This window comes from Lepidochelys olivacea, assembly GCF_965140295.1.
Source record: "Lepidochelys olivacea isolate rLepOli2 genome assembly, chromosome: 15".
NCBI lineage: Eukaryota > Metazoa > Chordata > Testudines > Cheloniidae > Lepidochelys > Lepidochelys olivacea.
In genome coordinates, this window is record NC_140425.1 from 19526111 (window position 1) to 19549879 (window position 23769).

A 23769-nucleotide genomic window follows, 5' to 3' on the forward strand; every position below is an offset into this window, starting at 1 on the left:
CCCCCAGGTATATTATTCCTGTGGTGCAGTATTGGAATCCATGGAAAGAGGTCTTATTTTATCACCAGGTTTTCCAAATAACTACTACCCAGGGACACACTGTGTTTGGCAGTTTTTCATTCCTGTTAGAACCCATCTTATCCTGGAAATTCTTGACTTTGATGTATTTGGGAGCTCAAATGAAACTCCAGACCCTTGGGATGGCTTTTTTTCTTCTTCTAAAGGAAAAAATAAGAAGATTCCTACTGAAGCAAACTCTGATCTTCCCATCACTCTCGCTACAACAAAATCCTCTGTTCTGGCTGGGATGTCAAAGGCAACCCAGAAACATAGCAGCCCAGGAGCTCAGTTAAAGGGTCTTGCTAACCGCTACGATGGATTCCCAGTAACTACCTCCAAAAAAGAAGAATACAAACAAATATCTGAAGAAAAACAGTTCAGACTGATGGAAGAACCCAAAGAAATAGCTAAGGCTCGGTCAGATGGACTGCCATTCACCGTGGCTGGCAATACCACTACGCTGCGGCAAAACATCAGTGGCCTAGAGATGAACAGAGATTTGAAAGGGAAAGTCCTGCTTGCCCACCTCACTGCTAGAAGGACAGATGAGGTCATTGGAGAGAGTCAGACTCTCTCCACAGCAGCCTTACCAAGAGAAAGCTCCACCACCCAGCAGTCTTCAGTGGATGTGTGTCCCCATGATGTCTTGTATGTTTCCGACCTCATCACATTTTCCTCTCGCTTCTGTGGGAGAAACTTGCCTTTAAACAAGACCATGGTTTTCAGTTCATTTCTGGAGATGGTGGAGGTTATTATGGAGCTGATCACTACCACAGATCGTGGGCGGGGCTTTGCGATGCTCTTTGAATACAGGAACATCACAGAACCTAAGGTCATGGATGTGGTGAAGCAGGATGGAAAGGAAAACACAATGATGCTGGCAATAATAACTGGAATTGTCTTCTTTGCACTTGTTCTTCTGTCTACCCTCTGCATAACTTGCAGGTAAGATATTTTTAATGATCTAAGCTCCTGAAACTGAGCCTGCCATGAAATCTGGGGTATAACTGAAAAGGAATGGTGAAAAGGACAGTGAGGGGTGGGTTTTTTTTGTTACTTTATTTAATTCAGAACCAAACCTGATTAGATAAATTGTCTACCAGAATAAAATCTGTCTAAATTCCACTTGGATGTATTTGTTAATACTACATATAATTTACTATTACTACTTGGTAGTATGGTATATCTCAAAAAACTGATGGTCTTGGCTTTCGATTCTTTTGGCAGCTGTCTTGCAGTGTCTGTTTTGATACCTGAGCAGTTAGCATGTGAGTTCATCAATACTGGGCAGGAGAAGACCAGAATCAGAAATTTAACCTAAACTTCCCACTTGGTCTTGCTGATACTTGCTCATATGAGCCCAATACCAACTGCCATTTTAACCTGCAGTTTTGTCCATTTGTTCCCTCTTCACATGCTTTCCATTATCTTTTTCTCAAAGAAAAGCCAGGGGGATGGAGGCTTTCTTGAGTATTCATCTGTACAGCGGTAATGCCTTTTGAGCCCCAGTCAGGGACCAGGACTCCATTGTGCTAGGCACCTGTACAGACACACAACAAAATGCCAGTCCCTTCCCCCAAGAATGTCCAATCCAAGTACCCTCAGCATGCCTATAGTTTATCTGTTTCTTGCTTAGTGTTTCTATATTTTAGTGATAACCATCACTAATGCTTTACAGAGGCACTAATCATGATAAAGTTACTTCTTGGAATTAAGATGCCGTTACTTATATTAAATCATTTTCCCCTTCTCTGTCACTTTGCATCCAAGAGTCTGAAAATGCTATTCAAACATTTAATTCTAACACTTCCTATGAGGCAAGTAGGTCTCAATATACACATTTTACAGGTAGCGAAATTGGGGAACAGACATTAAGAGCCAGATTGTGTCACTTAGTCATCTTGATTAAGACTTTACACCAAGAGTAAGTCCATTGGCACCGAAACTATTTGTAACATAAGGAACTACTAAAGATGAGTACTCACAATCTGTCCCTAAACAACTTGCCTAGGTGAGTCAGTAGCCACACTGGGGATAAATTCAGGATTTCCAGCTTCCAGTTCCCTGCTTTAACCAACAGTTCAAAAATTCTAGAGCTGGCTGAGAACTAAAGCATACCTAGGACATCTTTATCAGTGGATGTTTTTAATTTCCCTGTTCCATTATCTCTTTTTTATGCTTAGATTAATGTTGCACCCTGAGCAGCTGAGTGTTTAGGAATGGTGACTATCTTAAGGGGCACCAAAGTCAGAATGAACCTCAGTAAATTTCAGAGTTCTACTTGCGTGACTGCTCTCTGGATGGGACAGCAAGGACTGTAACAAGTATAAGAAACTACGATAGAACCTCAACCTTTACGAACACCAATTTTATAAATGACCTTATACAAATCATTTTTCCCTGATTGGGGGGTGGGAAAAGCCACAACAAAGGTAATATTGATGACGAGCAAGTCGATTTGCCTTCACATTCTGATGCTTCCAGTGCATTGATAATTGCTTTGCAGTGGTTTGAAGGGTAAGAAAAAATGCAAAACAGGGCAGCATACTGCAACTTAGGCTCTGAACCTACTATAATTTTGAGATGTTGTTTTATGAACTATGATTTTTATAAACTCCTCAATCTCCAATTAATGAGTAAAATAGGGATTCTCTTGTATAACTCTATATCAGCAGTTCTCAAACTGTGGGTTGGGACCCCAAAGTGGGTCGCGACTGCGTTTTAATGGGGTGGCATTAGACTTGCTTGGGTGGAAGCTGAAGCCTGAGCCCTAGCATCCAGAGCTGAAGCCGAAGCCCAAGTCCAGTCTGAGCACTGACTGATGTGGCAATCTATGTAAAAACCAGTTATGTGCTAGATTCTAAATATTTTTTATTTTTAAGGTCTTGCCAATTTTTTTTGTAAATGCTTCCTGTACTATAGTAGCAGTTATGGGCTAATCCTGCTCATATTGGTCCAGATTCTAATACTCTCTCATGTTGAGTAGGATGTTACTTCTCAAATACTCCCAGGAATTTCGTGGAACTTCTCATGGCACAAAGTGATACCCAACACAAATGGGGGTGTTGCAAACCATGAATTTGGCTTTAGCCCACTTAAAAACACCGAGCCCATTTTGAAATGCAACCTTACTTTTAAAAGGTTCAGTTGCTACAGATATTGTTTTGCTGATAAGAGGCAGGATTTGTTTTAATTGGCTTTTACAACCGGGATGTTTTTAAAATGGGGAACTAGTTGGGTGTTAACACATGAACTAGGGTTGCAGGAAATGATTGTCCCTGGTAGCTTGACTCCTGGATCTTAGCATTGGTGTGGTTTCAGGAAAAATTACCTGCTTTCAGTTAGGCTGCATGTTTGTATTGTGGGTTTGTTTTTTTTTAAAAGGCCATTTCCTATCCCGCTTTCATGTGCAAGCCTCCCTGTCTTTCCAGGGATAGGTTATTTTGGGCATATGTTGATTTCGTGCCAAACTTGTATGCATGAGTGAAACATGATGCTAGCGAAAGTGAGGGCCCCATTGTGCTGAGTAAGCCAGTTTATATAGTATTGGCAGATGCTATGTTAGGTTTTTTTCTTGCTGTTCTGTTTATGCACCTCCAGGCTATTAGTCTGGGACCTCTTTTGATAAGAGCTTGCCAATGCTACTCAACTGTGTTGGTTTATGCAGACTAGGAGTAAAATTGTATGATATCCATTAAGCACATCAAAAATTTGCCTCAGAATGAGACCACCAAACTCACTTCTAATTTTGAGTGGCCTAAATAAGGATTTGAATTCAGAGATGCATTAGCCCCCTCTTGTCCTCCTTGCAGGTAACGTTAATTAGTCAAATCTATGAGAGAGGAACTGGCTTCAGATCGAGGATGGTAGAATAAGGAAGGAGAATGCCCACACTGTAAAGTTTGGGGAAAGGTCAGATCTGGATCCATTACAAAGGCAGGTTTGAAATTCAGAGTCCTACTTGGGCCCATTACAGGGAGAAGTGCCTGCTTTGAAGTACAGATTATAGGGCTTTGATCTGAGATTTCAGTTCAGGCCTATCTTCTATAATGAAGCTGGCCACAGCATCACATCAAGGGTTCTGGAACAATTTGTATAGTGGGGGTGCTGAGAGTCACTGAACTCAACTCTAAACCCTGCATATGATGAAGACCACTACAAGCCAAAACCCCTTGTTCCAGCACCTATACACTACATAGAGCATAAGAAGTTCAAAATTAAGGACAAAGGGGGTACTTGCTGAAACAGCAGGATTGTCCAGTGGAGCCCATGATGGCATATCCTGTCCCCTGAGAACATCCCGTTAGTCAGAGAGTACTCTAAGAGGAAGGAAGATTCTCTAATGAGGCAGTAAATTCAGCAACAGGTCCAGTTCTCTGAGGAATAACACTTGCTCTGACTGGAATGTGCTGTTGCAGAGGAAACCTCAACAGAAGATACTAATAATAACCTTCAGACAGTTTACTAAACTTGTCTGCCACCTCCATTTCTCTCCACTCCACCTGCTCCTCTGGTATCTGAGCAAGTTGAAGCTTAGCTGTGTTATGCTTCCCCCACCCCACCCTTTTTTTTTTTAAGTTGCCACTGTTGCTCTGCTAGAAGTAGCAGGCTCTGCCTCACCAGTGATAGAAATGGCACAGGACAGGCTTGGCACCCAGCACCATCTAATAAATGGAGTCATCAGCAATGCCTGCCCAGGTTTATTCCGTTGAGCCAGAGTGAAGCTTTCTGGGGAGACTCCAAGTTTCTGCTACACTGTTGCTTTTGTTTAGTGTTTGGGGAGGGAATGAAAGCATCAGTTGTTAGATGGCCAATAATTCTAATTACTTTTGGCCATGAGGCCTGGCTTGAGTAGCAGGGGGTTTTATTTTCTTTCCCAAGCCCCAAGAATAAGAGACATGTTCACCTTATTTAATTTTAATCATGCCCAGTGCCATCAGACTTTTGCTCGATGGTTGCAACTCATGGGGGAAGAGACATTTCACATCTGTGCACCCTGCCAAGGAACGGATTCTTATGATAACCCTTCAGTTTACAACCATTTCACGTGAAGGGAAGCCTCTTATTTCCAAACACACACACCCCATATACATTAATTTAAAAGTTAATATCCTCCCTGTATTTCCACGTGGTGGGCAGAAATGATGAAGCAATGTTTCATCCAACACAAGACCCAAATAATAGTGACTGGGCAGGATATAGAGCAGGACTGACCAACTGGTTGCCAGGTGGCAATTCTTACTGCTGTAATACATTTCTGGGGAATCTGACTGACCTCTGAAAGTGTGCTAAAACCAGAATGGTTATCTGCTAATTGCTGCAGCTCTGCACTGCGTACTATACAGAATCCAAGAAGCCCCTCTCTCCTTGCCTGCATGCCTCAATGCCCTCCATCTTTGTTTAGCCCATAGCTCTACACATTGGTTCTTTCCACTTAAATGGAGCTGTTGCTACTTCAGCAAAGTCTTGCTGGAAAAAATTTGCCTTTGTCAAAAGTTTCTACAGAAAATTTCAATTTTTCAGAAAAAAAAACAACCCACCCCCAATTTTTCAGCTAAAAGCTTTGATTCAGAAAGGTCATTGTGGTGCCTCACATGAGCTGAAGTGTGGGGGCATGAGGCGCCCGTTCTCCTCTGTGGATGGGACTGCCTGGCCAGACTAAATCTCCCATGATACACCATGGTCTCCCTGTATACTGAGCTGCTGCAACGCATCATGGGAGTCGTAATCTCACTGGATACCCAGGCCCAAGGGCAGGTATAAGGATCTGTGGGTTTAGTTTAGTCAAAAACACTCCAAGTAATGTAATCCTGATTACCCTAACCAGACTGGGTTGTTCATGGTTGTAAAGGGGTGGACTCACTGCTAGAGCATCTCCTTGGGGCTGGGTTTGGCGCAGCATCTCTCTCCTGTTGCGTGACTCTTGCCAATAGTGGCAGCGGTCCGACAGTCATCTGCCTTTCCTCTTGACTTGGCCCTCCACCCAGGTAACATTTAGTCCTACCCTGACCAGGGTAAATAAAGAGTCCAATAAACTAAATTCTCCACCCTTATCTGAGCTCATGCCTCAGCAGGTTCATCACCCCTTCCCCAGGTTCTGTAAGGTTGTCTGCCACTCTAGTGCAGACCAACACCGCTCAGGGCTTTTTCCCCTGGTGGCCTGGCTCCAAATTCTACAGTCTGTCTCCCCTTTTGTCAGGGGGTTTCCACATCACCTTTCTCAGTGGTCAGTAGGGAAACCGAGGCTTTCCCCCTACTCTAAGTTCTAGTCCAGGGACCCTGTGATCAGCAGGTAAAATCTGTTTCTTAGACTTCTCACTGTCTCCCTGGACTTCTTCCTACCTTGGCCTTCCTTCAGACCCTTTCTCTCATCTCTTCCCTAGGTTTACAGTACATCTGCTTCTCTCTAAGTGCTTCCTTTGCTCGCCAGCAGCTAGAAAGGGACTGCAGAGCTCTCACTCTCTGTCTCCCTAAAGTCCCTGTGTGCTCCAGGCTTCCTTTCTTTATACAAATCACCCATCTCCTTATCCAGCTGGTACTGATCTTTAATTGGGCCTCATCCACCCCACCCTCCAGGAATGACCCGTGGGTTGATTGGCCTCTCTGTCGCACATTAACCCTTTCATCACATGGTGTGGAGTAAACACCCCATCACACTGGCCCAAGTTCATGGTTATAGAAGGGTGTCCCAAGTTTTGAATTTTGAAGGTGAATGTTTCTTCACACTCTTCCTTCACCCCAGTCTCCAGCATGTCCAGAGAGAGATATTCCAATCTATACCTAGTGAAGACAAGTTCATTCTTCTGGGAGGCTTTAATGCCAGAGTTGGAAAAGATAGTGAGGCTTGGAGTGATGTAATAAAGACCAATGGAGTCAGAAAAATGAACAATGGTCTCCTCCTACTCTGCAAGTGTGCTACTCATGAGCTCGTTGTCACCAACCCAACCTTCAGCTATGCTAACAAATACAAAACTTCTTTGATGCATGCAAGATGAAAGCACTGGCACCTGATTGACTGTGTTACTATACAGCAAAAGGACATTAAGATCACCAGAGCCATGCCAAGGGGCAAAGAGTTGGACTGACCACAGGATGATCAGAGCCATTTTTAATTTACATGCTGTTACCCCTCAGTGAAATAATGCTGAACAGATTACACCAAAATTAAACATAGCAAAGCTGAGAACACAGCAAAGGCATTTCTCCAAGAAAAGCTGAGGGAAAACTTAGAGGAAAAAATGGATAGCATTACATCATCACGCAACATTGCACTTGACATATGGAATATATTCAAATTAGCCATTCTTCAAGCCCCAGAAGAAACTCTAGGTACAAATGAAAGTTGGCCCCAGGATTGGTTTGATGAAAATGACAATGAAATCAAAAAGATCCTCAAGGAAAAGAATGCTGGGTTTCTGTCTTGGCAAAATGACAAAGAATCAACATCAAAGGAAGATAAATTCAAGTATTTGAAAGAGATGGCTTAAGGATGGTTTTGTGTCCTACAGGATAAATGATTGGAAAAGAAGGCAGAAGAAGTACTGTTTCAGAGTAACAGCTGTGTTAGTCTGTATTCGCAAAAAGAAAAGGAGTACTTGTGGCACCTTAGAGACTAACCAATTTATTTGAGCATAAGCTTTCGTGAGCTACAGCTCACTTCATCGGATGCATCGGAGCTGTAGCTCACGAAAGCTTATGCTCAAAAAAATTGGTTAGTCTCTAAGGTGCCACAAGTACTCCTTTTCTTTTGAAGAAGTACTGTGTTATGCTGATACTAACAACACAAAAATGTTTTATGATTCCCTGAAGGAATCAAATTTGAATAATCAAAACCGGGAACAGCTCCACTAACAAGTTCAAATGGATCTTACCTTAATCAAGGACAAAAGAGGTATCTCTGAAAGATGGGTGTAGCACTTTACTGAGCTACTCAACCATCCCTCTATTATCAAGCTACAAGTGCTAAAGGAACTGAGCCATCACTCCATAGGTGAAGAAATTGCACAACTACCTACCACTGAGGAAGTGCAATAAGCTATCAGACAAATTAAGTCAGGTAAATCACCTGGCAAAGAGAATATACCAGCTGAAATCTTTAAACTTGCAGGCCCCCAAACTGTCAACTATCTATGTGAAATCAATAAGGATAACTGGGAACCCAAGGAAATTCCACAGGATTGTAAAGATGCAGTCATAAATAAAAAATCAAAATAAATGCAACAACTGTGACAGTGGTAACTACCAGAGTATCTCCTAGCTATGAGTCCTGGCTCATATTTTGCTCAATTGGGTAGTCAAAACAGTGTTGGAGAAGTTTCTATCAGAGACCCAATGTGGATTTAGATCAGGTCAGAGCAACACAGATGTGATTTTCATTGTGACACAGATTCAGAAAAAAATTATTGAACAAAACACAGATCTGCATGCTATCTTCATTGATCTAAAAAAAGGATTTGGCACTGTGAGCAGAAGTGGCCTCTGGAAAATTTTAGAAAAGTTTGGCTGCCCCATCAAATTTATTAATATCATACATCAATTCCATGAAGAAACAACTGGTCAAGTAATCTCAGATGGTGCCATTCTAAACCATTTCCCATATCTAATGGGGTGAAACAAGACTGTGTGCTGGCACTGTTCCCTTTTGTTCTCTTCTGTGTAGCTGTTCTGAATTATACAATGGACAAGCTTCAAAAGGGCATCTACATAATGTACAGAACTGATGGGAAAGGCTTACTGCAAAGACAGAAGTTCCTGAAGAACTCCTATGTGAAGTCCTTTCTGAGGATGACTGTGCTGTACTTAGTCATAGTGAAAGTGACCTATAGCTTATCTTTGGCAGGTTCTCAGCAGCAACTAAATAGTTTAGACTTACCATGAGCCTTGAAAAAACTAAAGTCCTCTTCCACCCAGCTCCATCAACAATTACTACCGAGCCAAACATCACCATCGATGGTATAGAACTAAAGATTGTCAACCAATTTATAAACCTTGGCAATACAAAGTGACAGTTCTCTGGATCAATAAATATGAAAGGCAAACAGGCCTTTGAAAGACCTTTTTCAATAGGCTACTCAACCAATGCACCATCAAACAGTCAACAAAACTGATGATATATAATGCAGCGGTGACAGCCGCCTATTTAAAATGGGTGTGAAACATGGACTGTTTACCACAGACATATTAAAAAACTTGAAAAATTTTCACATGTGCTATCTCGGCTTGATCCTGAAGGTCCACTGGTGAGACAAAGTCTCAATAATTAACGTACTTGAAAAGAGCAAAAAAAACCAGCACTGAGGCAATGATCATGAAAGCTCAGCTTAGATGAACAGATCATATTATCAGAATGGGGTATGATAGATTTCCAGAAAAGTTTTCTGTGATGAATTGAAACTCTGAAAGAATGGAGGAGGCGGGAGGATGTCAATGAAAACACTTCAGATATCCTTAAGCAGAATTTCACCTCATGCAGCATAAATACTGATAACTTTGAAGACATAGCCAGGGACAGATCTAATAGAAAGCAAGTGTCAATAAACACTCTGAAGAAGACAGCCATGAAAAATTGTTTGATTGATTGATTGAAAAAAGAGCCAAGCTTCATGTGAAATCTTCAGTGGAAACCTGCATATTCCTGTGATAGCACTTTGATCTGGTCCTCACAGATTGGATTATACAGCCACATGGGAACATGTGATGCTGCTGTGACAACGGACACCCATACCAGTCCGAGCACTTTTTTTCCCCTTGTAGGACGTTTTAAAGGTGAGGTATTGGGGAAGAATGTCCCCCGCCTTCCATGAGTTCATCTGAGAAACCGAAGTAAGATACGTAGCATGTGACATGTGATATAATGGTATGAAGTGGGTATCTTGGTGGTGGTGGTGGGGGGCTCTTCTGGATTGCATCTTTGGCTGCCAACTTTCTGGACACACACTGCTTCCCCTTTAGTCTCGGTGGGAACGGTACTAGTGGTACTCCAGGGGTTCTGGGACAGTGGATAGACAAGCAGAGACTTGAACAGAGCAGATAGCATGGAAGGAGGCCTCTAGTAGCCCTGTAGGCCTGAGATGATTCTGATGAGAATCAGACTGTCTTCTCTGGCATCAAACTTAGAAACTGTAGAAAAGAGTTAAATGTTCTTCTCCTTTTATAAGGATGTTTAATTTCAGTTGTTTGCACCCTTGTTTCAAGATGTCTTCTGTAAATTAAACTCCATGACCCTGACTTGGAGGTACGGCACAATCTTGTTCTTGTATTTTTCACTTGTCCTTTGAGCACTACTTAAGCCATGCTTCTAACTACTCCTTCAGGTCCTCCTTGCATGTAGTTACATGTACCTGGAACTATTTTACTGACCAGGTCAGCAATGCCAATGTCTCCGACCTTTCTTGCTCCAAGACCCTTATCTCTTCCAAATTGCCGGTAAACCCTGGTCCCACTGCAGCATCCCCAAAGGGAAACATTAGCTAATGAATGACTGAAAATCTTTATTAAATGTAATAAATTATATGTGGGGGGAAATGCTGTATGTCTGCTTTTAGATTGTAGCCTTCAGGGGAGGACCTTAGTGTTCTTACATGTCTGTAAAGTGCCTAGTGCCATGCTGTTATACACCTAAATAATTATCTTAGGTCAGAGCACTTTGATCTCTGTTAGTACCTGGGGAGTTCTGAGCAGTGGGGAGTGTTTTGATTCTTTCAGAGGCATCTTGAAGTTCTAGTTCACCACAACTGTAGTGATGCTGGCTGTTCTATAATGTCAGTTTTAGAAGAAGAAATCTTGGATAAGAGCTTGTTAAGGAATCTTCTTTTGGTTTCCTTCAGTCTTTGACAAGTTCTCTTACTTGGGAATGAGCTGCTGTTGTTTTCCTTAATACAATTTTCATAAAAATAAATAACATTTGCCTCTTCTTGGCTGAGAATATCTCAGAATGCTTTGTTCTATATAATAAAATGTCTGGTATGGTGAAGCCAATGAACTGTATCAGAGCTTGAGACCCAGGGGGGACTACATATTTTGCAGTATGCTCTACTTAGAGAAGTCAAAGTTCCACCCTTCTAGGGAGGACAGGTGTTGAGACTTGGGATATCTGAAATAAACTCCTGTTTCTGCTGCAGATACCTTGCAGATTCTTAAAAAAGTAATTCTTCTGCCTTAGCGGACTCCCTGATAAGATGGGGATAACAATTGCTCCTTAGCACACAATCATTGATGCAGAGAAAGCTGTAAAGTGCCATGGATAGACATGCTAGTGCATAGTTGTTCTGTTGTGTTTTCTCCTATTAAAATGAACATGGATGAGAACTTTTCTCCTATGGACCCTTAGCTAATTCATGGGATTGTTGCTGTCTTTTCCTCAGGCAGAAAATGTGCCTCAAAAGGAACCCTTCCAATGCACACAGTGACCAGGAGGTTAGTGCTAATTCTTTTGGTGATTTTGTTTCTCTTGCACATTAGCTGTTACGCTGTCTGTCTGTAGATGTTTACTGGGGCGTGTTCTGAGTTGTAGAATGGGATCCAGAACTCCGCCATAGATATCAATGAGCTCCAACTTGTGGTGCCAACTCGAGAGAATGAAAACAACAATCACACTGTCAGCCAGGACCAAGCAGGTAAGCTGGAGAGTATGTTGTTTCAACCCATAGCTCCTTGCCCATTAAGTCAAGTCAGTCTCTCTCTCTGAATCTTCCTCTTCAGCTGTGTGTGTGGAGATGCAGTGTGAGCTGTCACATATTAGAAAGTGTTTGGTGTGGAATTACCCCCTTTTGCCCTCCCTCTTGCTGGTAGAGTAATTCCCTGGCAAGGAATACTCAGAAGTGTTATTTCTGAACTCTGTCAACAGAAACTGTCATATCCATGGCACAATGCATACACTTGGTTAGCAGGGCAAATGTGGCCTTGGTTCATTCTGTCATATTGCTGGCTTAAAAACACCTGTGAAATCTTCAAGAGTTGTGGTTTTTTCCCCCACCACCCTCCCCTTTGTGTCATCTGGAGAGCATGGCTGTCTAAGTACTGGGTTTGGAACACTCAGATTCCCTGGAGCAGTCACAGTTCCAAAGTTTTTTCATGTTAACGTTGTGGATAAAATTGCTCTGATCCAGAGCGAGCCATCTACAGAACCCCAGTGAGTGACAGTAGTGGGTGCTGGGATACTTTGACTATAACTCATAGGTCCTTCATGGCTGGTAAAAGCCAATACAGAAGTACTGGGTCTAATGTTGGTGGAGATTGTCCATCAATGTTTCCCTCCAGAGAGACAAAGTGGCTGAGATAATGTTGTTTATGGGACCAACTTCTGTTGATGAGAGAGACAAGCTTTCAAGCTTACACAGAGCTCTTCTTCAGGTCTGGGAAACCTACTCCAAGCGTCACAGGTAAATACAAAGTGGGATAGATTGTTTAGCAGAAGTAGTTAACACATATTTCAAGGGACCATTCAACGTGAAATAGCCCACTAATGGTCCCTTGAAATGGGACCTTGAAATATGTGTTAACTACTTATGCTGAGCTGAGTTTGTCAGGCCTGTTAGGAGCTGCTGTTACAGCTATTACCGGCAGGACAGTGGGGTGGGAGGAGGTATTGTTTCATATTCTCTGTGTGTATATAAAGTCTGCTGCAGTTTCCACGGTATGCATCCGATGAAGCGAGCTGTAGCTCACGAAAGCTCATGCTCAAATAAATTGGTTAGTCTCTAAGGTGCCACAAGTACTCCTTTTCTTTTTGCAAATACAGACTAACACGGCTGTTACTCTGAAACCTGTTACAGACCAGTAAACCCTTTGCCAGCTGGCACCAAGCCACCTGTGTGTCACAGACGTTCTTGTGAGATCCCAGTTCAAAATCCCAACTCTGTGCTGACAATCTTGCTAACAGTTTCCAATCTCCCTTTGTTGGGAAAGGTCACTGAGAGGATCTCTAAAGGGCTTTGCTTTTAAGTCCTTCTGATTTCCTAGCCAAATTTCAGCAGATTAGGACAAGGCAAGTGGTTGAATGATTGAATTTTTTTCAGATCTGGGTGGCAGCCAAGGGCTGATTTTTTAGGCTGGGTTAGAATGGGAAGAGGAAGGTGGGCTATTTGCCCAGCCTAAACAAAAGGAGACGGTCACTTAAAAAATCTTTCTATGTCTTTCCTTGCCTTAGTCACTTCCTCTGGAGGCAGCGCAGAACACTCGTCTCAGCCTACTGACCCAGACATGCCCTCTCCTGTGTCAGCCGTGACCACTGAAACGGGGAGCGATGAAGTATTTATTATTTCAACCGGCCCTGGTGCCAGCGGGTTGAGTTTTACCACATACAGAATACAGGTAGACACACGTGGAAGTACCACAGGAAAAGATTTCTAGTGGTTGGAGGAAGGAACTGAGCGTCAAAACTCCCAGGTTCCAGTCCTGGCTCTGTCACTAACTTGCTGTGGGCAAGTCATATAACCACACAGTTCCTCAATCCGTCAGTAATATTATTTACCTAACTTGCAGCACTGTTGTTGTTGTGGCTGATTTGTGTTACTGTAGCTCCTAGGTTGGGAAGCTTAATAAATGTTTGCCAATAAATTGGGTGCTTTATGTGTCAGGGCTCTTTACAAACGTTTTTTTTTTAATTTATTTTTAAAATTTAAATACTGTAACGTGGCTTCCCTACTTTTTTTGGGGTGTGTGAGTGTTATTTTAGCATACTCCCTTGCAGCTCTTACTGATGTTTCTTTGCAAACACATAGGGTTCAAAAATCCTTTTGCTTGCATTTCCCTTGAGCACCCAGGGTGGTGATGAACATATGTTTCTGAAATCGTTCTGGGATCAACATTTGCTATGTAAGTGTAGAAGCATGACATAGTGCAGAAGCACACCAGTCCGTCATGTAGCTCATGTGACTTTATCCCTGGGTACAAAGTATGGGGTGCCTGCATCCCTGGCCTTGGCTGGAGGCCAGCGTAGTCCGCTAGGATACAGTATTGATTAGGATTTTCCTAAAGTATTAATAATGTACATGGATCTCTACAGAATTACATCCATTAATGAAAAACAGCCAGCCTGTAGAACAGTGAAAACTTACATGACTATGGGCCACTGCTATTTTTCTTAAATTAGCCTTCTGTATCATCGGCAGGGATTTATTCACTAAGACCCATTAAAAATGTTTTAATGCTCTAATCCAGTGTTTCTTAACTTTTTTAATATCAGGGACCAGCTTCCTGCTTCCCTAAACTGGGTCAGGAAGATCTCAGGGAAGATCTCAGGGTCCACAGAGCAGTCGTTGAGAAACACTGCTCTAATCTACCATTCTGTAGCTGCATTAAATCTTAAAATATTTAAGGTGTAAAAGAGAAGAAATAGTTTGCATAGATAGAAGTCAAATTTTTTAAAAGTTGTGCATAGCTTTAAAATTCTTACATTCTGTAATATCTCCTTTCCACCTACATCATCATCCGTGGCACAATTTCACAGAGGTGGATAGGAAGATAGAGTGGAAATTGGCAAGATTTGTGCTTTCTCGCCAAGTATGACTCTATTGGTGAGAACTCTATCCGGTGCTGATGAGATGAAACCTCAGTTTGTTGTGGATAGATGGAAAATCCATATTCTCTTTCCTCCCATTTAAAAAAAAACAATGAGCATCCACAAATGCCATAAAAATCATTGAGCGGTGGATGCTCGCCTTTCAAAATCAGGCTATTATTTCCTCTCCTCTCCAGCCCCCAGCTGCTAGAAGATACTTAAAATGTGAAAGTAAAAGACAAAAGATTTTTTTGATCTGAAGAGAAACCAGAGTACACTTGATCTTGGACAAAAGGCTTAGAAGGAGCTATCTTATGTTACTGCTCAGGAGTGCTTCCCACAGCATGTTCTTAGCTAGGTAGCTAAAGAATCTGGATTAGGGGTTTAGGAATCCATACTTGTTGCCTGATAACAGTGGTAGGCCTGGATAGGAAGAGGCTAAGAAATCCTTCTAAATGCTAGATTTTCAGCATGGTTGAGACCCATCCTCCCTGTTTTGGAAGCAAAATGTACCTACAAAATGGCTTGCAGCAGGCCCACATCTAAACAGTGGCACTTCAGACAAGCTGATTCGCACCCTCATTCTACAAGGCAGAAGTGCAGCTACTCAGGTTTGCACTCACGATTGGAATGTACCCGATGCACATTGTTGGGGGCACAAATTGCATCTGCAGAAAGAAGGCGGTCCTGAAAAATGTCCTCTAATCCTCATTTATATTGCTCTGAATAGGTGGGCTCCTACTCTATCTTCCCCTCTATAATATGGTTTGTATGTGCTAGCTTCTGTAGGACAGCCTAGGCAAACGGTGCATGTTGTTATCCACCGGCATGCAGCTGCTTTTTTGGCTCTTACTCTGATATTATCCCAATGTTTATGGAGGTGTGAAGGCTTGAGCCTTTACAGTAGACAAGGATTCCAAACTCACTCACCTCAACTGAAATGCTTGTCTAGACAAAGTGAATCATAAGAAGCTTTACACAAAGATTATCTAAATCCTTTTACTGAGAAATAGTAGTTGGCCAGCGGCTCCCAAGCCTCCCACCGAGTGTGAGCCTGAGTTTTGCTGGGGGGCAGGGGGGTGGGTGAGAGAATGACAGGCTGGGTTTAAACATCCCCCTGCCCCCCCCCAGAAGCTAATCTGCTGTTGGGAGTCAAGGGTACATCCAGGCAATGTGCTGGGTAAGTAAACAAACTTCTCTGCAGCGTCTCAGTACCTTTGGAGGGTAGAGGAACTACGCTGCAGGCCCTGAGGGAGAGAACTGGCAAGAGTGGAGGAAATGAATCCTGTACATGTGTTCCAAGGGAAAATATAGGACATGTAGACAACTGCTATAGAGAATGGAAACCATGTGACTGCTTTATTTATATAATCACTTTTAGCTCTGTGTTTATTGCCTTCACTCCACCATCTTTCCCCTTCTCATGCATTGTATTCTCTATTGATCTTAGATGTTTAATTCTGCGTATAAACTGAGTAGATCTTACAATGTGGATCTGTCCCCCTCTATTGGCTAGACCAGTGTTTCTCAACCTTTTTGGTACCAGGGACTGGCTTGCTACCTTCCTAAAATGTGTCAGGGTGGGGATATCTCAGAGACCAGCGTCAAACACTGGGGAAGACTACAGAAGCCTTTGGCTAAAAAATTTAAGACTGTTAGCTCAGGTCATTAAGGTTCATGGTTTTAGATCAAGAGACCTGTGAGAACCAAAGACTGACTGAGGGGAGCTGGTCAGGCCTTTAGGTTGACTGGTTGATATCCACCAGGTTCTCAAAGGTTCTGGACTCACAGTGCTTATTGAAAGAAATCCAACTCCATATTTTTTTTAAATAAATCTTATTAAAACTCTTAATAATGACATCAGTAAAACACAGTGCCAAAGCTAAGCTGATATTACTTATATTAAAATGAAAATAAAGCAATGCAACTACCAAATCAAGCTTAAAAAAATCAACAAATTAGTCTGCACACTGGATTGGGTTTAAATAATCAAATTTAATTGTTCTAGAAATAATCAGTCCTTGAAAGTTCTAAGGAGAATTCTGAGAAGGTGGCTGTTTGGTAAATATCCCCATGGAGAAATGTAAACATGCCCTAATGCATTTGCTTGAGAGAACAGTCTCTCTGGCATCAAAGGGTTTTCTAGCTGAGTGGGAGATATTTTGAAACTGGCTAATCAAGGTAAAAATGTTCTTGTGTGGGCAGGGCAAGGCAATGGTGAACCTGGTGGGTTTAATGCTTTCTGTTCTGGCATGCTTTAGGCAGGTGCTGTCCAAGCTGCCCCACTGACCTATCTTGTCCCAAGAAAAGATGTGTTTAAAGAGCCAGAGTCACTTTCACAGATAGCTCAGTGTTTCTAAGTGCCATTAGGGCCTTTGCATGTAAAGTACTTTTGAGACCTTTGGCTGGAGATGTTGAAAGATTTCTCTGTTTTTCAGGACAAAAACCTAAAGAGAAGTGTCACAAGTCCAGCTTGTGTATCAGACTGGCTGACTTCTGATCATGTGGCTCCAGGAGCAGGTACTGTGGATAAAGGGAACACGCAGGCAGAGAACCATCATCCAAGGCAACGGACATGGAGTGCCCGCACATTTCATGACTTACTCACTCCGTTACCTCAGTTACAGAAAAAATGGTATAGCTGGACCACTAACAGCCCCTTCACTAAACTGGTAGACAGCAGCGTAAGTATCCACAAGGAGGGAAGGTGTGGGATTCAGACTGTGTGCTCCTAACAACATTAAAGACAACTTCCAAAGGGGCACTTTGTGCAATATAAAGACTCACCTACTTTTTGATGTGAACTCCTCTTCCCGCTCTTCTGCCTTTCCCTTGTGCATGTGTTGAGCATGTCAGCTGAAAAAGTCCAAGGCCTTTAATGCATGTGTGCATGCATGCAACAGAGATGGAGACTGTTAGTTCACATTACCATAAAATATACGTCATCTGGGGCTTGATCCTGCAGCACTGAGAAGCTGCAACTCCTGGGGCTAAGCCTCTGGATAAAGGATTATTTTCCTTTAAACTTACAAATTATTTCTTCAGAATGGATCATCTTGAGTCATTCTGCATAATTTTTATGGATATATCTTAAGTTTCTTTTAATTGATATATTAGTATTGTACTGCAAAGAATCCATAGACCCATGATGACTAGCTGTCTCTCTGATTGACTCTGCAGATGTCAAACCAAGAGTGCTTGTTATAAAGTTAACATGATGCTTCCGTATCCTCCCATGCACAAAGTACTGCTTTTCGGGAAGGGAAGGAAGCATGTAGCCTCTTGGTCATGACAAGTGCACCATGGAATTTCAACTCTTAATTCCCTAAGGTTAAAGGTTTTCTAGACTGCTGCATTTCAAAGTATGTTTATTAACTGTATTATTATTTTGGTAGGGTCTTTCTTCATCCACAAGAAACCAGAGTGTAACAACCAGAAAAGTAATTTCAGCCACTGAGATAGAGGGAATCTCAGATATTGTTTATTCTGACTCGTCCACCAGCACCACATCATACCCGCTAACCCAATCTGCGCAAAGGCAGGGGAAACTGAGCTCCTCTAGCTTGAAGAAATCCAGGTTTGGGAACCCTTATTTTGGGTTTTTAACCAGCTCCCCTGATTGCAAAGAGGTGAGGCTCTTGGATCCCTCAAAACACATGGGGGTGACACCTCCACTTGATAACCAAAGCCATGGTCCCACTGGCCTCAAAAGCAACTTAATCAACTGTTCAAAAACCAAGGAGCTCTCAATAGAAATGGACAAATCCAAACCAGCTTTTGTTATTTCTGAAGAAGGGGATGACCAGCAGCCTCTGGTCCTTGCAGAGCACTTTAGTCAGTGTAGAGAGACGCTGTCTGAGCAAAATGTTGTGTATGCTTCAGTGAAGGCTGTGCCCGATAAACAACCAGTGGTCTTGACTGTTCGGGGAGGCAGCTCTGCCAGGCCTGCCAATTTCACACTGGATCTCCCCATTTGGGAAAAGTCTCCCAATTTATATAGCAATCACATGAAGACCTATAGCTCTTCCAGGGGCCAGTGCAGCTTGCCTAGTGCAGACACCAATACACTTGAGTCACCACAGAATTTTGATTCCTTAACTGCTCATACCCTCTGTCAAACATCGGTTCAATGAGGCTTCCAGAGTGACTGAAGGAATCTGTCTGTGAGAACAGATGCAATAAGGACCCGAGCTGTTCACTCTTCTGCTGGAGAAGAAGCTGCTGTGCCTATGGAGGGTAGCAAGCGCGGACAGACGCACCTTTTTTTCCTTCTCAGCAGCAGATTGGAGTTATGGGAAAAGGTAACCTAGCAAAGCGCAAAACAAAGTTATCTTTTCTCATGCTCAGTTGGGCCTAATAATGTGCACGGCATGGTCTCGTTTTCGGTTCCATTCTTCCACAGAGAATTTTAATTGTGGCTTAGGGAAGAGACTGATACAGTGACTCCCCTACAAAGGTGTCTAATACTGAGTAACTGTGTTCTGGTACACTACAGGAAAACAAATGATTGATTACTTTACGGCACATGGTGTGGAATGTAGACCAGTCCTCAGGGTCACTTTGTTCTTTGCTACATGTTATGAACCAAATTCTGCTCTCAGGTACGCTTGCATAATCCCTACTGATGTCAACTGAAGTTGCCTCCAGCTATCCAAGAGTAGAATTTGGACTTGCATGTTTATGTATTAAAAAAAAAACCCTGTAAAATTTTTTAAATAGTTGGTAACCTCTCCACTTTAGTACAAAGTCTTGTTCATATCAGTATCTTCTGTTTCCTTAGCATTAAAGGGCACGAGTAGACCTTAGTTTAACACTTTAGAGTGTTAAAGGCACACTCCATGAGAGCGCACTCAGTCTGATGCTATCAAAATAATTAATACTAATTTCCAATATTAACCCTGTCAAACTTTCTACACTCTTGGTTAGCACTGTCTAGGTCTGAACAATTAAGGGAGCACCCTTCATGGCAATAGGAGGGCATATACAAAAAATACTATTCACTAGCAATAAAGTCTTCAGCATCCTGATGCTTGCAGCTGCTATTGTTTTAATACTGTATCAACCAGCTACTGACTGCAGAATTATTTCCTTTAGCAGGCAAGCCTTAAAACAAAACAACAAGCAAACTAAGTGGGGCAGACTTCATAGCCCGCTTTTGAAATGAACTCCTTAGTAGCTATGCCACCCCGATTACAAATCCAGCACATGAAATGGAAAACTGAACCAAAGGGAAGTCTGGTAATTCAATTGCCTTTAATAAGCCAATCTGTATTTTAATTGCCTCCCACTGATATTTTCCTGTCTTAGCAAGAAATGTATGCATACTTAACCCGCAACTAAAAGCATTTCACTTTCCTAATTGAAAGGATTGTGTCACATGGAGCTATGTGACTGTAGCTGGTTTAAGCTGTTCTAAAAATGGATAAAGGGCTCCAAATATGTGATGAACAGATGCCCAAGGTGGGAAAAATCTTCATGCAATCTACCCTGTGTCCACTATACCAGGAGTCAAATGAGCGATCTTAATATTTCTATGCCCAGACATCTAAGCCTGCCTCTTGAAATATTTAACCCCAGTTTGGCCCTGATTTATTTAAGATTTCATCTGCTATCCCAGCTTCCATCCACCACCTATTAATGTCTGAGATGCACAACACATGGTCTTAGTTTTGCCTAGCATGTTTTATGTGTAGAAATAGAAGCATTGCATCTGGTAGTGGTTGAGAAGGGAGAGAGAGTATCCCATAGTAACTTATTTTTTGAAAAACAGACCTACACACACAGATTTCTGTTAATTCTTATTACTGCCAGCCTGCATCGAGCTGAATTTTAAAGTACAAAATTCTGGCTTCAGCTTTGTTTTTTTATTAATGTTACAAGAACTAAAGGGAAGAGCCAATATATTTAGAGAAATCTGCAGTGCTCTATATATTTTAATGAACTCTGTCCCTACCTATTGAGTTTCACATGTAACACTTGCATTGTAATGCAGAGTCATTATGCTTTGTTGTTTTTAGACTTCAACTTGCAAAATAAATATTAAAAAAATTACTTTTGGAAAACGCTCAAGTGACCAGTTACCTTCGGTAATTGCTTGGGTGGGGAGAGAGAGAATGAAGGGTGTTTTTTTTTCCAATGAGCGTTTATTAATGTATGAATTTCTTTAGTTGAATAAATTGCCTTGGCACTATTACTTGCTTTTTGTGTTGTAAGAATGAATTGAATGACTTGTGCTCCACCAAGTAATTAGTAACTACTTTACTGCCTCAGGCAGAGGGAATATGGCTAGAAGTGGGACCTAAATAAATTCAGACCGGAAATACAGCATAATTTGTACAGTGAGGGTGATTAACCATTGGAACAATTTATCAAGAGTCATGGTGGATTTTCCATCTCTGGCAATTTTTAAAGGAAGACTGGATGTTTTTACTAAAAATAATGATCTAGGAATTATTTTGGGGAAGTTCTATGGCCTATGTGATACAGGAAGTCAGACTACATAATCACAATGGTCCCTTCTGGCCTTGGAATCCATGAACATCTATGCTAGTACCTTGTCTCCAACAGGACCAGAGCCTGTAGAGAAATCAGCAAGAAATATGATGAATCATTCTTGCATAATGTGCTCATCACAGAAGCTTTTCCCCACACCCCCTGAGTTAATGCCCTGAAGCAAGAGGATTTATATTCTTACATCTTGTTTATCCAGTTACATTACTTAAGATGAGGTTATTGCTCATATTCTCCACACTGACTTCCTGTCCTAGTTATCCTCGTAGCCAAAGAGTAGACAGTCTGTCTTCTCTGAAGCCTTTCACCACAGCTAGCGATGGAGGGAAGGTGTCACACTTGCATCTTGCTGTATAAAATATACCCCTCATGTTCATTCACAGCATGTGCTACCTTCATAATACCTACACAGCCACTAACCACCTGGGAAACAGACTTGGGTGGGATGCAGGGCAGGTCTCCAGCACGGATAGTATATATACACACTAGGACTTTCCCTTTCTTGAAGATTGTAATACAAGTTTGAATATGTACTTATTTTCAGACAAGCTGTAGCTGCTGCTGCAAACTTTGGAAGTGCCAGACACCCTATTAAAAGTGGGATATAGAAAAAAAGCTAGAATAGGAAAATGCCACAATATGCAGATTCTTATATTAAACTTGGTTTCAAAAGAATGGCTGCATCTTTGCTTTCCTACTAAAAACCAACCCACTGTTATTGGACAGTAGGATTTCCCCCAGGCAATAATCCCACGTTTCTGTTGAAAAACCTGTTTGAATATCACAGGGGTAGGTAGTGCTTAACTAGAAAAGTATGAAGGCTGCTGGTGGAGGAAAGTTGTATAGTGTTCCCGCCACTGTACTCATGAACTAGGATTAGTAAAAGAAAAAAAGTCTCCATGGTACACACACTGAAGAGTTTCAGTATGATATACATAACTTGGCCCTTCCTCTTACCAACTCTAAAAAAATTAATCCTCGACACCTCACTTAGATAGATGTTACTCCACTTTGTAAATGAGGAAACTGAGGCACAGTAAGGACAAGGAAGTGGCAGAGGCGGGCTAAAACAAGTGTGCCTGCCCCAAAAACTGGCTTCCAGCCCATTATGGTAGATTACCTCTGACATAGCTCCAGCTAGCCTATTCCAAAAGCATATATGTCTGCTTTGCAAAGCTGCCTGCTCTATTCATATTCTTATGCTACACCCATCAACACGGTATCTGAAAGCATATCAGACCAGACACAAACCACCAGAAGCATCCAAACTCTCACTCAGCTGGGAAAACTAACAGCATACAGCGCAGCTAGGCAAGACAGAAAAAAGAGAAAATTAGTAATGCTTTTGTAAGAAATTTTTGTAAAAGTGCATTAAAGTCCTATATTTAAAAAAAAAAAAGGCCAGGGTTCAAAAATGCACTCAAGTATCGTGGGTATTTAAACCTGTCCCGTCACCCATTTTACTTTTAAAACAAGTTCATCAGTTTGCAGTGCTAATTAGTGTTCTTATTTATATAGAACTCTTCTTAGGTACAGTAGATTAAAAACTGCTAACAGGAAGTTTGTGTGTGTATGGGGGTGGGGGGGATGTGAGAAAACCTGGATTTGTGCAGGAAATAGCCCAACTTGATTATCATGCACATTGTGTAAAGAGTTGTCACTTTGGATGGGCTATCACCAGCAGGAGAGTGAATTTGTGTGGGGGGGTGGAGGGTGAGAAAACCTGGATTTGTGCTGGAAATGGCCCACCTGATGATCACTTTAGATAAGCTATTACCAGCAGCACAGTGGGGTGGGAGGGGGTATTGTTTCATATTCTCTGTGTATATATAAAGTCTGCTGCAGTTTCCACGGTATGCATCCGATGAAGTGAGCTGTAGCTCACGAAAGCTCATGCTCAAATAAATTGGTTAGTCTCTAAGGTGCCACAAGTACTCCTTTTCTTTTTAGGAAGAGGGAAGTAATTTAACAATTACGTGGAAAAAAGCATCAGATTATGAATCTAAAACCTAGAAAAGTATAGTAGAACCTCCGTTGCGAACACCGCAGGAATGGAGGTTGTTCATAACTCTGAAATGTTCGTAACTCTGAACAAAACATTACGGTTGTGCTTTCAAAAGTTTACAGCCGAACATTGACTTAATACAGCTCTGAAACTTTACTATGCAGAAGAAAAATGCTGCTTTTAACCACCTTAATTTTAATGAAACAAGCACCGAAACTTTCCTTACCTTGTCAGTTCACACCCCCCCCCCCTTTTTTTTTCTTCATTTAACACAGTACTGTATTTCCTTTTTTGGGGGGAGGGAGGTCTCTGCTGCTGTCTGATTGTGTACTTCCAGTTCCTAATGCAGTTTGTGGTTGACTGGTCAGTTCATAACACTGATGTTCGTAACTTGGCGATTCTGGTGTAGTGTGTAAAACTTGAAATGAAAGCCTCTCTATATTCCACTTTATATTTGATTAGAAATATCTTTGGGCTGTGTTATAGCTATAGCGTCCGTACCAGAAACACAATAAGATGGTAGCTCATACTGAGATTGAGCTATTCCTTCCACCTTTCCCCCTCACCCACAACGTTAGCTAATTGATAGTAACAGGATTTCAGAAGAAGGCATGGGCCCGGTTTTGCTCATTGGTAGTAAGAGCAAGGTAGCAGCAGTTCTTTGAAGTGACCCTACCACCATATAGCAGAACCA

The 23769-nt window shown here is 41.9% G+C and overlaps 1 protein-coding gene across 2 annotated transcripts; it reads left to right on the top strand.

The window, feature by feature from the left end:
• Window positions 1–260: 260 nt before the first annotated feature.
• Window positions 261–20437, top strand: LOC311531540 (uncharacterized protein). Of its 2 annotated transcripts, none has more exons than XM_084648981.1 (6): window positions 261–1005; window positions 11424–11475; window positions 11573–11675; window positions 13208–13371; window positions 16999–17244; window positions 17956–20437. In XM_084648981.1, the coding sequence occupies exons 1-6, from the start codon at window positions 308–310 to the stop codon at window positions 18691–18693; spliced, it is 2001 nt and encodes a 666-aa protein (XP_084505107.1). In that variant the 5' UTR covers window positions 261–307; the 3' UTR covers window positions 18694–20437. The 2 variants fall into 2 exon arrangements, with proteins under 2 accessions (XP_084505107.1, XP_084505108.1); XM_084648982.1 differs by having other exon boundaries at window positions 16999–17080; window positions 17956–18108.
• Window positions 20438–23769: the final 3332 nt, after the last annotated feature.